This window comes from Eucyclogobius newberryi, unplaced genomic scaffold, assembly GCF_026437365.1.
Source record: "Eucyclogobius newberryi isolate DKJ021-1_F unplaced genomic scaffold, fEucNew1.0.hap1 SCAF_21, whole genome shotgun sequence".
Taxonomy (NCBI): Eukaryota; Metazoa; Chordata; class Actinopteri; order Gobiiformes; family Gobiidae; genus Eucyclogobius; species Eucyclogobius newberryi.
In genome coordinates, this window is record NW_027315846.1 from 20,033,158 (window position 1) to 20,048,960 (window position 15,803).

Consider the following 15,803-nt stretch of genomic DNA (forward strand, 5'->3'; position numbering starts at 1 on the left):
TCAAATAGGCACTTAAAAGTTTCTAGAGCTAAAAACAACTTAGTGACATCTTGTGAGCTTGTATTAGTCGAAACAGTCCAGTAAAACAGATTTGAATCAAGGCTACAGATTTAACTGCGCTGTCAAATCTTCTTCTTCTAGGGTGTTTAATGGCGGTATCCAAGTGTTACATTACTGCCGGACTTTATTCTTGAGACTTTATTCTTTAGAATTTATTCTTCGTGCATCTACTGGATTGAGCCCATGGATCTGTTAAATTTGAGCCTGGACAGGAGACCAGCGACGCCCCCACCTCCATGTCTTCACTCTGGCGCTGTCAAAGCGCAGTATCCCTCCCATACAGTAGGTGGCGGTGTGGGGCGGTGTTGCACCAACAGTTTGAGGAAGAACAAGTCGATCTTACTTCCTGTAATGTTGTGCTGTTTTTAGTTTCTAGCATGAGCTTCGTCTGTGGTATTTTGGCATTCAGATATAGCTCAAGGGCTGAATTTCCACTACCGCGTATACTATGTATATGTAGTTGTAATATGATTACAACGACTTGATTCATTGTTAAGTTAGTTTTTGTCCAGTCGCTGTCAAACAGTCGTGGGCAGGGGCGCTCAGTGACGCAACATGGCCGTAAGCTCAGGTAGATGTTTCTCCTCTGTGTTCAGGAGGATTTATGTGGGCCATGGCTTTGGACTTCACTGTGTTGTGGACAAGTCTGTGCTCAGAGTGTCCAGTGTCTGTGGACCTCAGCTCGGCTCAGACCAGAGGCATGCGGGGCTGAATGGGACAGTTCCTGTCCGGGATCGGGACCAGGGCGGCGGCCGCAATAGAAGACACAGCTGGAGAGCGGCACAGGGCGTGGGAGTGGGACTGTGTGCTGCGGCTCTTCTCCTGGACACGGACAACAAGGACAAAGAACAGACCTTTCTACAACATCTTCTTCCAGAAGCTCACTGTGCCTCCCCCATTAAGCCCGACTCTCCACGCTTTAAATACAACTTTATTGCTGACGTGGTGGAAAAGTCGACTCCAGCTGTGGTCTACATTGAAATAGTTGGCAGGTTGGTTTAAAGGTTGCACATGTTACGACTAAAGAATGGTGACTTCAACTTTTTTAATAAGGTTGTTTAGTTTGAATGTATGAGTTGCAACTTGTGTGCTCTTACAGAAACCCGTTTTCTGGACAAGAAGTCCCAGTTTCCAATGGCTCTGGCTTCATTATCAGCAGAGACGGTCTTATAGTCACAAATGCTCATGTTGTAGCCAACAGAAGAGGAGTCCGAGTCAAACTCACGAATGGGGACACGTATAATGCCACAGTCCAGGATGTAGATCCTGCAGCTGACATTGCCACCATCAAAATCTTTTCTAAGGTAAGACTTTGGTTAGGGAAAATACACTGGTAGATTCTTGACAGCTCTGACTTGGGACTATGCATCTAATTTATTGTCTTTTTATTTGAGCAAATTCCTCCTAAAATTCCTGTAATGTAGTTTATTGCAGAATATACTGTTTGACAGCCATAGTTCATTTAGGGTCATATACTTATGTGTTAAGACTTCTTTTCTCCACAGCATCCACTGCCGACTCTGCCCCTGGGTCGCTCGTCCGATGTGCGTCAAGGAGAGTTTGTTGTGGCCATGGGAAGCCCTTTCTCCTTAAGAAACACTATCACTTCAGGGATTGTAAGCTCTGCTCAGAGAGGAAGCAGAGAACTGGGCTTGTCCAAATCCAACATTGATTACATTCAGACAGATGCAGCTATTGATGTGCGGAACTTTATTCTTCAAGATATACATTCTGCAGTTTATTCCAGTGGCTAACACGTCTTTGTTTTTCAGTTTGGCAATTCTGGAGGCCCCCTCATTAATTTGGTGAGGAGGAAACCATATTTGGATACAGAAAGATGATCAACCCTGTAATCAGTGGTGTAATGTGTTTCTGTCAATACTGTCACTCAAACCAAAACATTTGGATTAACTTCTCTCTGGTTTGAGTGACATTTATTTTGTATTTGAGCTGTTGGGCAGCTCTATCAGGCACCAGTTCCTATAATTGTAGCACAATTATGTACTCTACCTGAGTAACTAGAGGTTTTCTCCTCCTTTATCAGGATGGAGAAGTCATTGGGATCAACACCATGAAAGTAACTGCTGGGATATCTTTTGCCATTCCATCTGACAGAGTGAGGCTTTTTCTAGATCGGGCAGCAAACCGAGAAAGTGAGTTTTAATGTTAAAAAGATGATTATCTATTTTTGAAACATCCTATAATTCTTGTGGTTCCCTGTTGTACTTTTAAGAGTCCAGGCTGAGTGGCTCGGAGCAGAAGCGAAGGTACATTGGTGTGATTATGCTGACTCTCACTCCAGGGTAAGACCTAGTGCAAGTAAACAATAGATGTCTCGGGCTCATGAATCCCACTCACTTTTCATTTGTCTGTGCTTCAGTATCATCACTGATCTAAAGATGAGAGATTCCATGTTCCCAGATGTCACACACGGCATCCTCATCCACAAGGTCATTGAGAGATCCCCTGCCATCAGGTACAAACACGTGTTCGTGTGCTGCAAGTTAAGCATTTGTACAAGCCCCTTTTTAAGCAGAAGCAAAATGAGTTTGACATCAGGTACATGTTGGACAAGCCCAAAGTAATGTATTTCAGGAATTGAGTAAAAGTACAAGATGCAAGTTTTATTTTTAGTCATATCCTGTTCAGTCCAATGTATTAATCTTGTATTTTATATAAGATTAAGATGTTTGGTTAGGAATTAAATTAGGCTATATTTTATGGATTTATTGTACCTCAAAAACCAAAGCAAGAATGAGCCCAACCCTACACAAAACTAAATATCTGAAATAGTTAAAAGCGGACTATAAAACTGATTCAATGGTAAAGCGCCCCCTGTGCAGGGCCAAACCCTGTCAAGTCTCTGGCCTGAACATCATGATGCATTAAATGGGAAAAAAACTAATTTGTCCATAAATGGAACAATTACTTTGAGCCTTTTTAGAAACTGTATAAAATATTTTTCAAATGTAGTATGTACTCCAGTAAAGTACAGATACCACAATGTACCACTTCTGATGCTGGCTGAGCACATTATCTCAGTTTATTTTACTGCACTTACTCACTGTTGCTTGTTATAGATCTGGCATGTTACCAGGAGACATTGTGCTGGAGGTCAATGGCACACTGGTGAAAACTTCAGAGGAGATATATACAGCCATCCACAACAGCGACAGAATCACAATGCTGGTGCAACGAGGACGAAAGCAGATCAATCTCCAAATTACGCCGGAGATCACTGAATAAATGAACACTGGGAACTGCCACTGAATACAACACTGTCTGTAGCTTTGGGCAATGGGCTTTAAACATGTTTATTGGCGAACGAGCCATCCTAACATGAGTCCTGCAATAGCGTTATCATTTTGAATAAAAGTATTCATAATGATACAAATTGTGTTTTTTCTGCAACAACTCGAACACTGGCACTTTTGAAGCCTTTTAATGTTGACTGCAATGCGAAGCATTAGACCCAAAAATATGGCATGGATCCTTGATGTTAAAACTACAATTAGCTGACAAACAAGACAACTTGCAACTATGATGACAATGGCCACACAAGTAAAATACAAATTGTTCAGTCCTATACATTGAAATAGTGTAAAGTATGCCATACAATATAAACAAACTGCTCACCTTGGTTTAAAATGCCATTTGGAGGAACTACACACAAGGTTTAGCTCTAATCTGTTACAACACAGTCAAAGTTTTGAAGCAGAGTGAATAAAAGTTCACCTGGTATATTTACAGACACTTACAGAAAAGGAATTAAAGGATATTATATTGACTGCTACACATTTTCACTTTGATCAATAATTGCTAATAACATTCAACCCCTGTAGGTTTAAACATGTTCATACTTAAGAGCTACAGACAAAAACAATATACAAGTACGGGAGAAAAATAATGTTCAAATTCCATTAAAACTACTTTTAAAAGGCTTAATATATATTGCTGGTAATATTTTTCTTTTAGAAAATATAAATTGTGCGACTGAAGCTTACAATACGCTGCTGGCAGGTTGCCAGGTTCTGTACGACCTGCTGGAGTTTGGTCATCTCTAGAGGCACTGTGTGCTGATAGACATTTGACATCTGCAGATGCCAGAATCGCTTGGACCAAAACCAAGATGCTGCTATTGCATTTGTGAGGGTGGAATGCTGTAAAGATCACATGATGTGCAGAAACAGCAGCACAGTTATCAAATTTATACAGATACATAAATAAGGGGAGTGGGGTCTCGAGGAGTGTGAGGGAGAAGTGTAGTGTCCAGTTTAGTCCAGCAGGGGGCAAAGCAGTGCCTCAGGCGACACGGTCCAGGGCTTGCAGCAGGTCCTCTCCCTGCAGCAGGTACTGGCGGCCCTGAAGAGGAGCATTTACCTCACAGTCGTATCGAGTGAGCTGAGGCAGCGTGAGAACAGAAGAAGAGTTCTCTGAACTGCCCAACAGTCGACTCGACAAATCTACCACAAACAGGCTTAAGTCAGTTTCATTTTCAACTAGAATGACATTTTTACTTTTACTCTGGTTTGGTTTAGTCACCTGAAGGTAATATGGACTTCTGGACACGCTCCTTCTCAGTATGAACCAATTCAGGGGCTTTCTGTTTCTTAAATGGTTCCAAGAGCAAAGCGCCCTGTAGGGAAAGAATTCAATTGTGAATCTTTACACAAAGTCACATTGTATGAAAACTAAAAAAAAAAACAAAGAAAAGCTTACTTGTCCTATTTTTATGTCATCCAACTTTCTTTTGCGCTGTGCATTTTGAGCAGCCTGTGTTTTGAGGGAAACTTGTTCATCTAACTGTGGTGTTCTGAAATGATAGTACAAAACGATGTGTAAACATGAAAGCCATTCATAAACAGTGTGGGGGGGGCAGCATTTACCTCTTGGAGACGATAGTGGGTAAATGAGGGACGTTGGTGGGTTCTGGAGCTGGAGAGTCCGTGTGGTTGTCTGAGGGGGAGTTTGGACAACTGCTGGTTTCCTTTGTCACTTGCACAGAGGGCCTCTCCAGGGGTGTGTCTGGACCACAGGACAGAGACTCCCCCGTCAGGCTCAGCAGCTGAAAGTCATCGTCCATGGGGATGTATGGGGCCAACATCTCCAGATCCAAGTCTTCCAACGCCTTTACAAAAACACAAGTGTCAATGCAAAGTCTAAACTTGAAATCATTTGAATTGTACAATACAACGATAACATGCAGAGGACTTTAATACCTGTTTTGAAAAAGGAGTCTTTGGTTCAGTATCAATGGCAAACATTTTCTCAACAAAGTCCAATTTCAATTCAGAATTATTGTCAGTTTCCATCAAAGCGAATGCCAAAGGACTTTGAGCCTAAAAGGAAATCAAACCAGTCGTCAGTTGTCACTCAGAGCCAGAGCGTGTTCCTGTCAGAGTGTGGCCTGGCTGTACCTGCGCTGGGCTGCGGTGGGCTGTGCTGTATGGAGCAGGAGAATAGCTCTCTGCTTTGACCATCTCAGTGGAGCTGCACGGGACAGTGAGGGGCTCACTGGGGGGCAGTGGAGACAGGGGAAGTTTGTCACTGCTGGAGGGAAGCATTACGTCATTGTAGAGGGGAACCTCCTTTAGCAGCTGCAATTCAGAGTCTGTAACCAAAAAACATTATATTGTTCATGTACAGACTATTCTGTATAGTTTCATCTTAGAGGGGACATACCTGGGCAGCTGAAGTCCAAGGAGATGATGGTGTCCCCTGCCGCAGGGGCCAGTAGAGTAAGGGCCTCTGGCTCCTCTTTGAGCTGGTCATACAGGCTGACCGGAGGTTGGGGCTCCACCCGAGTGAAAAGCTTGATGACATCAAGTTCAGGGACCGTCTGGTCTTTGAGGGCAGGTGGCACCAGCTCTGGGCTGCTGTCCTCCACAGGCTCCATTTCTGCCTCCTGATGCTCCTCTTTCACCGACTTCATGTCCTCCGTTTGCTCCAGGGACAGTATCATTCGCTCCTCCTCAATGCCACTAGAATGATCCACATGTTCCACACGTTCAGTATTAACCCAGCATATAAACCTGAACTCCTAATGCACCAACAATACCTGAGCACAAAGTTGACACAGACCACACATTGTGGCTGTGAGTTCTTGTTGTTATAAATGACTGTGGCTTGTGTTTCCACCCACACAAAACCTCCTCTCTTGGCGAGCATGCGGTACTGTCCGGTACAGACTTGGCCCTTAGCAAATACTATGTAAAAAATACAAAGTGAGTAAAGGAAAGGAAGCAAAACACAAACATGATTTCCTTGTGTTCCTTGCTGCTCACAGTTATGGTGCGTCTTGGTGAGATGGTCTGAATCCAGAGCATGATAGTACTCGTAGACCGATCGGTTCAGAAGATCCTCTGGTTCATACCCCATCAGCTCTGTGATCCTAGAAAACAAATAGTGAGATGTTCAGAGCTGCTCAACAGGGGGCAATGTCCCACTATGAATCAGCACAGACCGTGATCTGCTTTTGAAACTAAACTGACCGTTCATCACAATAGGTAAACTTCATGTCCATGGTGTGACGGCTCAAGAAGGTCTTTGTGTCAAGAGGAACCTCAATGTTGGAAGGGTGAGGGATGGGGTCACAGATCAGCACTAAATAAGGCATAGGCGGTTCCTTCTGCCCATTAGAGACGTCCTCTGTCAGGTTCTCAAACACACGGACAAGCCCAGAGCAGCGCAGCACCTGGACACATCACAGTGTTGCAGTCAGGGCTGTTTTGAACACTTCATGTGGAGTAACGGTTATGTGACAGATACTAAAACAGATGATTATAATGACAGTGTATGAATAATCCTGCATTGTTCATTGTTTCTCTTTTGACTTATTCATTGTTCATTATTTTATGTTGCACTGAATCACCAAGACAAGTTCCTATGTTTGTGAATTCTGTTCATTGACAATGGCAATAAACCTTCTGATTCTGATCCACACTTGTGATTATTTACGTCAAACATTTAGGGTTTGAAAATGTTATTTTTATCAATGAAAAACACTTGAATGAAAATCTACTTATTATGGTGAAATGAAGAGGCAGAACAAAGAGTCAATGGAGCTGAAACTGAAATCAATAATGTGATTTACAATGAACTAAATGTACAATAATGAGATCAATATTTAATACCCCCATAATTTAAAGCTGTCAACGAAAGTACATTTGTTTACTCTGTTGATAAAAAAAAAAATATATATATTAATAACAAAAAACAAAATACCCAAAACAGCATGATGGAGGGTTACTACCGCTTTAAACGGTTCAAAACTAGCTTGCGCCTACCTTCCAAGTGGCTGACTTGACGTTGACAGTGCGGCCTCTGCTGGTCAGAGTACATTTCAGTCGCAGAAAAAAGTTGCGCTCTGTGTTGGTTCCCTTGGCCTTTTTTGAGCCTGAAAAACAGGAAGTGAGTGGTTTCAAAAGGGAAATAAGCCTCTGTGTTTTAGTTCGCTGTTGAGCTGACAGAGGCACGGTTATTTACTTGCATCAAACACTACTCAATGATTGGGGTGGGGGAAGGAAGACATTTCATTCCTACATTTATTATGTTCCCTACCTGCTCAAAACCTACTTTTTGATACATTTCTGCTGTAATTCTATTTCCTTTATATGCTTGAGTACAGTGACTGAGGCATTGTCCTGAAGAGCTGAAAATGAAGACATTTGGGGCTTTAAGGATGGTCCCCTCCTTCACTGAGACACCTGGTCTCTTTTTCTCTCACCACTCTCTGTGGTGTCAGCCCTCACCTGTTCTGTGGATTAGCATCTCCCGCAGCTCCTCTTGGTCACAGGGATGAGTGAAATCAAACACACTGTGTCCAGTGAGGTCGAACTGCACATAAGAGAAAGAAAGTCAAAACCCAAAATGCTCCACTCCACGACAAGTCACTGGTTCATCCGAAGCTCTTACGGGACTCACCTGTGCCAGCCCAAGGCATTTGTTGACATTCTCAGACAGATAGATCATATCTCCATCTTCAGACAGCACCATAAGGAAGCCCTCCAGAGCCTTCAGATAGGAACTGCCAAGCTGCTCGTCCAGCTCCATTTCCCCCTCCGTTGACACCTCATCTACACGGCAGAAGAAAAAAAGATCTCAGCTGCATCAACACAGAATTGTAATGTGCCCTGAATCTCTAAAAATGAGTTTTTGAGAGCTGTGGTATACTACAGATAGAGTAACTGAAGGTGGAGAGCACTGACCATTGCTGAGCAGCTTCCTCATGCGCAGGTAGCTGATGGTCAGTCTCATGATGGAGGCCTTGTCCAGACTGGAGCTGACACTGTGGGGCAGAGGCAGCTGCTGGGCCAGTTCGTAGAACACCTCGGACTCTTTCCCACGCCGGCATCTCGCTGCATCTCGGGATTTCTCTTTACGACGCTCTGAATTCACTCTGAAAACCAGGACGGAGTTGGGCATTATAAGATATTGTTCCTAAGAGTAAGACGCGCACATTTCCAGTTCTTCCTGAAGCATTTCCTGAGGGTGGGAGCAGAGAGAAGTAGGACGGTAGGACATAAGTGCACAGAGCTCACAGGCAGCACAGGCCCGCCCCTTCACGGCATTGGCTCAGCGGACATACTGTACTCTCCTGGATTACAGCCAGCGGCACCACTCAATGATATTTATGAGGCTGGCTTAAATCTCACACTGACTGTAGGTGAACACAGCGTTTTGTTAGTTGTATGGTTGTTGATTTAGTAGCTCAGTTTTTTTTCTTCTTTTATCAAATAAAAAGGTAAACTCTGGGCTATTTGCAAAATAAAATGAACCCCTTTTAGCCTGCATCGTTGAACAGCAGCATGTCAGTTAGAAATAACAAGTGTCAAGAAAATCAGGGCCGTCATGATTATTGATGTCACAAAAGGTTATCTTCAGCAGCAGCAGAAACAAATCTCATTTAAATGTTTTCTGTACACCAAAATAGGGCTGCAACTAACGATTATTGAAGTCATCGATGCAAACAAATTATATTTATATAAAAAACTCCAATTCGCCTTTACATTGTGACAGCCAGATTAAGCTAAAGTAACGTTGCTGGAGGTCGTCATGAGACAAAATAGTCTATTAAAAATACTTTTAAATGACTGCTCCGTCTCAATCACAAACACCTCTTCTCTCACATGGCACAATTTGTGGGTTTACTCAAAAATAATGTGCAAATTACTTTTTACAGCAAAGATGTATACAAAGACAGTAAAGTGTGCATTAAATGTGGGTATTTTCCCTCTTTATAACTAGCAATGTTTCAAAATGACAATGGTCCCTTCTCATATCAATCTCGACAGTTAAGCTGACACATTACAGCTTTATCCTTTAGTATCTCTTTATCTAAACGTCCCTAAACACAAACTTCATTAGAATTGATCTGTAATGGCCGTGTTGTTTTCAAATGAGATAATGGGCCGCGCAACTAAATTTAGCGTATCGTGTTTCCGGGCTCGCCGCTGAAGGAGGCTTTAGAACAGAATATAGCACACGCACTATCCAATTATTGCCTTGTACTAAACACTGCACCACATTCACCAAGAGTGAGGGACCCGGGCCGAGCTTTACGTTACTTTACATCCCGTCTGTGCACGGTGTTTGTATTCCAGTGACCAGTAGCAATAATGGACTAACTAATACAATCACTGCCTCCATGTATGATAATGATAATGATAATAATAATAGCTCCTAGGGTGAGAATGAGACCAGTTTGTCGTCATCTAATTATAGACAGTTTAATTCTGCACAAAGAAGGAAGGTAGGCATTACCGTGGCAGCGTTACAGAGGCTTCCTGGCCACTTAAACTCATTGCTGTGAATTATTTAAATGCCATTTCAGTGCACACATCATGGAAAAAGTTAAAAGTTGTAAAGTACTTTTATATCTTAAAATTCTGTGGTCTTGTCAAGGCTTTTTAAAAGAAAAATGTCAAAAAATGTTACCTTTTTTTTTTTTTTAAATGATGAGAAATTTCAGCTAGCCACTCTACAATTTCACAATAAATATCATACCATCAAAAGTATATCATGGTAATACAGTATTGTGAGATCTGCTTATCGTTACACCCCAAGTAACAACCAAGTACAACACCTAGAATTAAATGATCAACTCAAGAATCTTGAATGAAATCCAAATCAAACAAACAATTTCAAAGCTACTCAATGATGTGATGAAAGGCCTAGAGGGGGAGTATTTTTTGCTTCTGTTTCAACCTCACAAACCAGTGCCCTGGCATCTTATATCATAATGTGTTACATAATCCAAATACTGTCAAAGGGGCCTAGTTACATAACCCGTGCGCATGGCCATAAATGCTCTGCTGGACTGAAGTGTACAGTGAATTAGTGGTAATATATATAATACTTACAAACTGATTTGAGAGGAACCAAAAAAAAAAACAAGCAAACTTGGGGATATTTGTGCAGGACACTTTTGAGCGTCACATCCAACTGTTGAGCATGATAGCAAATGGTCTATTACATAAGTGTTCAATCCCACGGCACGTAAATCCTGACCCAACATGGGCTTAGCTCAAGATTCTCATGCCTCTGCACAGACGCAATCTTTGTTAGTGTGTGAGGTCAAATACTGGACAGGAAGTGACACGTACAAGATTAATTGCAATCAAATCTAAGTTGCAGTTTGTAGTGATACGTTTCGATCTGATTCTAAGTAACATTACTTTTCGGACTTTAAGCCGCTACTTTTTTCCCCACACTTTGAACCCTGGCTTATTTTTACTTTTTTACTGGCTAACGGCCGCCGGGGGCACTCTCGCAGGAAGTGCAAGTGTTTGACACACTGTAGAAGAAGACAGAACAGTAGACAGAACTGTTAAATGTCTCAATATTCTGACCAAATATCTGAGCAAAACGGCACTCAAAAGACCACAAGCTCACAGGGTATTATGCCAAAAGAACTATTTGGACAGAAGTCCAAGTTCATGTAAATTAGGCATTTGTATGTTTTTAAAAAAGGCAGAGTAAACTTGCAGCGCACTTCCAAATCCTTATACCGGTAATACAAGTAAAAAAAGACTTACAGCCCTAATACAAACTGAAAAATACATACCCAAAATGAAAGGAATCTTGCAAAGAAATCTTCCAAACAAAAGTAATGTGATATATCTGCACTTTTGTGGTTAATATTTACAGTTCGTACCTTTTTTATGTAAAGCCTCAATCATGACAAGCAATTTAGCACATTTTCTGATGGATTCGAATTCTTTTTACGAAACCATGTTGAGAAGATCTGCCGTCTCACCTCAAACTTAATATAGCCTAAAGGCCCAGCATACTTCCAACACTGAGGCAGTTGATAATACAAATAAGAATAAGCCTTGCACACTCCCTACAGTAAGAAGACAAGCCTTGGCCTGCATGTCGGTGCAGATTATTATGTATTGAATGATTTGATTGAAAGATTTTGATGGGAGTTAAACAGGAGCGTTGGAAAGAAGAGACACGCTCTTCCTTCGTAGATGCAGCTGATTTAGGCAATGGCGCATTTATCCTTTTACTACTACTTGTTCTGTCATGATAACAAGTGTTATATATAAGTGTTATATATTGTTACAGAAAATATCACGATCAACGATAACATTGAAAATACTTTACGTCGGGGCTCAAAACTCCTGCCATGGACATACTAAATGGATGAGTTTGGAACATACTTCTAGCAGCAGGGGAAAAGTCAATCACATAAATATGGATGACACAAACTGAACCAACAAATTATTACTGACATTTGTAAAATGGAAAAAATTACATTGACACAATTTGAAAACCTTTATGGATGTCTTGTGCCGCTATTGTCTGTTTTGTTCTCTCTCAGTGAAATGTTCTCTGTACATAAGCTGCAACTCATAAGTAGGACTGGGTAATATTGACAAAAATAAATATCTAGATTTTTTGGAGTATACATGACTATAATCAGACAATATTATTTCAGCCCAACAGAAATATGTTAACATATCATTAAACTGGCCCTCAGAGGCAACTGTTGTTGTGATTTTGGGCCTTACAAAAATAAATTGATTTGATTTGAACGTATAAGTTGATGCTTACTTATCAGACAAATGTGAAATGTCCAAAAGTGCAGAAATATCACAATATACCTTTAATTGAAATTTGAAACATGTAACTAAAAAAATTATATATTTTTATAATAAACTCAAATTTTGCATAGATTCAAAAACAAAAAATTGCCAACTTCTATGAAACACTAAAGTAGCAATTTCACATCATTACAGCTATAGCTAAAATAACACAAATGTTCCGTTATCTACAAATATTGTTCCATCTACAAATATTGTTCCATCTCCTTTACAATAAAATGAGTTAATTATATTGTATTTCTGTTTCTGTCATTTCTTTGTGATTTTCATGCATTTTTCCTGCTGTGTGAAGCACTTTGAATTGCTGTGTGTTTGAAATGTGCTCTACAAATAAACTTGCCTTGCCTTTACAGACAGGGCTTAACCACTACCAACAGCATTTGATATTGCTGCTGCACTACATTATTGAAATTCTGGTTCACATGTCCTGGCGTGACATTAGGACGCCATAAAGGTAATCAGGAAGCACCAGCATTTGGCAAGGCTCGTGTTTACAGTGAGCACACTCGAGCCCACATGCAAAACAGACTGGCTGGTGCGGAAGTCGCCCCTGCAGCGCGTCCCAGCCTCACCTCTGTGCTTTCACGCTGCTGTGGAAATGTACTGAGACCACCTTGTGTTTATGTTTCCTTCCCTTCATTGTTAGAAGATGTCTGCTGAGATCTGCCGGGAGGGATCTCATCCAGGACACGCTGGATAGCATTTAGAATCTCAAAAAAGGTACATTATGTGGTGGTTTGCAAAACGCTCATGCCTTAATGTAGTTTGTAAACTCGAAAAAAATAAAAACTTGACAGAGAGACCGAGACTAAATTGAGCCTTATTTAAACTGAATAAGAAGAAAAACTATGAAAAAAAAAACTCTGTGTTATTGCGGCGTTATTTATATTGCAGCCCTACTTTTTCACCATATCAGCGGTGTGCGTTACAAGTGTACTGATGATAAGATACAGTTTGCATTGGGACACAGCTCGTTCTTGTTTGGATCAACACAAGAGCTAATCGAATACCTTAAGGCAGCCAGTAATTGACAAGTCAGTAAAAGCTCCAGTCTGTCACTCCTGTTGACGTCAGAGGGTTATTATTAAGGCGTGCGACGAGAATAACACCTCCAACAAGGTAGCTTAGGGGAAAGGACGCAATCAATCGACAACAGTTCCCAAAATGCCCCTCTGCTGTCCTGCTGCTGCAATATCGCTTCCATTTGACTCCTGATAAAAGGAACACGTAATGATGGGAAATTCTACTCTTTTGACTAGATATTTCAAGTGATACAAATGACCCCATGGAGATAGAGATGCATCGTTCTCTGCAAACCACATATCCTGACTCCTAAATAAATATAACCATTGCCATTTGAGATTGGTTTGACTTCTTGCATCCCACTAAGTGTAATTCCATTTCGAACAATGAATCACTTTTAGCTGCCTCAGCTATGAATGGAGGAACCGGCCGTAGCGCCACAGCGTGTGCCAGTACAGTGGAACGATGAAGTGGGTGGATGAAGTCATAGATGGTCACTCTCCTAATTCCAGACAAGAAAAGTAGTCCAACTGTCTACTCACTTTGTTGTCAATGCGTAAGGCTGCACGGTTTGTGAATAATATCTAATAGTCATAGGCTTATGTTCAAAGTTCACATGTAAACAAGAAGACTGAAACAGGCCCATGAACTGACAAACTAGTGAAAGACTTGAATTTCATAGCATCTTTTGTACAGGTCTGAACTATAGTTGGGCAATTTATATGGGGAATCAGACAGGATATTGCGTCGTTTGTTTGTGGAGGAAATTATGGCCCTTAAAAAACTGCATCCTTTGCGATTTGCTAATTGCATCTATTCAAACTGCGATTTCGATTGGATTGCGATAAGTCTTGCGTCAACCTACCAGTAAACCAAGTGTCCCCAGAAATGAGTAAAAGCAACTTGTGAAACATTACCAACTAGAGCTGTCCATTTTTAGGGTTACACATTTTGTATTTCTATTTTGAGCCTTATTTGATATATCTTACTTTTATTATTGTTCATTGTTGTAAGTTCTTAGCCTGTGAAATGTGTTCACTGACAATGGCAATAAACTTTGCTGATTCTGTAGAGCTGAGACTGGTTCAAACGTAAAGGCTCATGATTCTTTCTATTTAAAGCAGCAGGCCCCCAGCAGGGCTCCATGGAGAGAGAAATTTAAAACCAAACTATGGAACATTCTTCGTGGAGATGGGTCAGTTTTACAATTTGTTCTAGTTCGAGGCAAAGAACGAACATCTCAAAGGAGATAAGCAGCCACTTTAAGATAAAAGATTTCAGCAAAACTTCATTACAGGTGTTTTTATAGCATAGAACAAAACTTGGAAAAACATGCACTCTGGCTGTGAAGCAGCTCGTTTCCCCACAAACTTGACAGGTAACTTTTCTGTGGAGGATCAGCCACCTGCTCGTCTCCATGGCGATGTTCTTACTTTGCCTTTAATGTTCAAAAGAATTGCAAAAAAACAAATCTAGCTCCGTGGAGAATGTTCTAAAGTTTGGTTTTAACTTCCCATCTCCATAGAGTAATGCAGTGCTGTGGAGAGACAAGCCTCCCCACTGTAATGGAGCATGTTTAAAAAGTTATTATAGAGGAATAAAAACACCTGTAATTAAGTAAATGTGATTATTTCAGTCAATTTCATCATTAGCACAGGAAATTCAACTGAGAAGCTCTTGGCCAACTGTCAGCAGTGAATACTTGATATCACACAAACCCATTGCTTCATCGATTCATTTTGAACAGGACTGAGGGAAACTGATTGGTAATTGATTAATCTTGAATCTGAAAAGTGTAGTCATAAAACACCATTTAGACCCTGATGCAGCTCGATCATGTCAGATGTGATGCTAGTCCAAGTGTCCCGTCTCGTCAGTGGCAAACATTAAACTGGGCCTTAGCGATGACGTCTCTCAAAAACAAAGTTCTCCACAAAAACCAGGCGTGAATAGCACATGCTCTGAAATATCTTGAGAGCTTCTGACGAGCACCAGCCAAATATTAGAGTCGGTAAACGCGTGAAAGTCATGTTCCATCATGTGTCGTCAGTCGGATGTGCTAGCTCGCGGCTAACGCTCACTGCGACGCTAGCCAAAGCATTAACTCTAAAAACTACAGTATAACCTTGAATCACAGCACACAACAGCCGCTCATGTTTGCAAACACACACCCCGCCGTGTCACGCACATGTTATCACCACAACACGGTAGCAATGCATTCAATATTACCTTTTTTTCTCGGGTACGATTCCAGTGTCCATTTCAGGACGAAAGGATCAGAGTTGAGTCTCTTCTTGCAGTGTCCGGGCCCTCGGATAAATTAATCAAAGATCTTCGGGGTTTTTTAACAGCAAATATCCTTAAATGTCCGACCAGAGCTAGCTTGTGTTCAGTGAAGTTGCCGTATGTCCTAGAGGCAGTTTAGTGCACATAATCGACCGCAGACAGTGCCACGCTGGAGAAAGCCTGGGACGCTCGCGGAGACGCTGCGCTGTACAGAGTGTGGCCCCGCCCCCTGTCCGCGAGGACGCGCAATCACATGCTCCAGCGTGAACGCGCCTGGAACCAGCGCGAACCAGAGAGGCTCGTGACGACAGGGAGGAGGAAGGG

The 15,803-nt window shown here is 41.6% G+C and overlaps 2 protein-coding genes across 2 annotated transcripts; one reads left to right on the forward strand and one right to left on the reverse strand.

The window, feature by feature from the left end:
- The first annotated feature begins 471 nt into the window (after positions 1-471).
- On the forward strand, positions 472-3,326 carry LOC140371060 (serine protease HTRA2, mitochondrial-like). The gene is made up of 8 exons (XM_072458349.1): positions 472-1,052; positions 1,160-1,364; positions 1,566-1,760; positions 1,833-1,865; positions 2,105-2,213; positions 2,294-2,363; positions 2,441-2,536; positions 3,141-3,326. The coding sequence occupies exons 1-8, from the start codon at positions 616-618 to the stop codon at positions 3,304-3,306; spliced, it is 1,311 nt and encodes a 436-aa protein (XP_072314450.1). The 5' UTR covers positions 472-615; the 3' UTR covers positions 3,307-3,326.
- A 163-nt stretch (positions 3,327-3,489) lies between these two features.
- hif1aa (hypoxia inducible factor 1 subunit alpha a) lies at positions 3,490-15,686 on the reverse strand. Its single transcript, XM_072458336.1, has 15 exons — positions 15,423-15,686; positions 8,268-8,458; positions 7,984-8,135; positions 7,812-7,896; positions 7,347-7,456; positions 6,552-6,754; positions 6,345-6,451; positions 6,119-6,266; positions 5,743-6,041; positions 5,478-5,671; positions 5,280-5,399; positions 4,947-5,188; positions 4,780-4,873; positions 4,603-4,696; positions 3,490-4,523 (listed from the first exon to the last, which is right to left on the reverse strand). Exons 1-15 carry the CDS (start codon positions 15,452-15,454, stop codon positions 4,363-4,365), a joined length of 2,232 nt encoding a protein of 743 aa, XP_072314437.1. The 5' UTR covers positions 15,455-15,686; the 3' UTR covers positions 3,490-4,362.
- Positions 15,687-15,803: the final 117 nt, after the last annotated feature.

Bases quoted from the DNA above. Each gene is read 5' to 3' on its own strand.
- LOC140371060 (XM_072458349.1), top strand. From the start codon at position 616: ATGGCCGTAAGCTCAGGTAGATGTTTCTCCTCTGTGTTCAGGAGGATT. The intron at 1,866-2,104 runs GTGAGGAGGAAA...CTCCTTTATCAG, and splicing joins GAGGCCCCCTCATTAATTTG to GATGGAGAAGTCATTGGGAT. The intron at 2,537-3,140 runs GTACAAACACGT...TGCTTGTTATAG, and splicing joins GAGAGATCCCCTGCCATCAG to ATCTGGCATGTTACCAGGAG.
- hif1aa (XM_072458336.1), bottom strand. From the start codon at position 15,454: ATGGACACTGGAATCGTACCCGAGAAAAAAAG. The intron at 4,697-4,779 runs GTAAGCTTTTCT...CTTTCCCTACAG, and splicing joins ATGACATAAAAATAGGACAA to GGCGCTTTGCTCTTGGAACC. The intron at 4,524-4,602 runs GTGACTAAACCA...TGTTTGTGGTAG, and splicing joins GAAGTCCATATTACCTTCAG to ATTTGTCGAGTCGACTGTTG.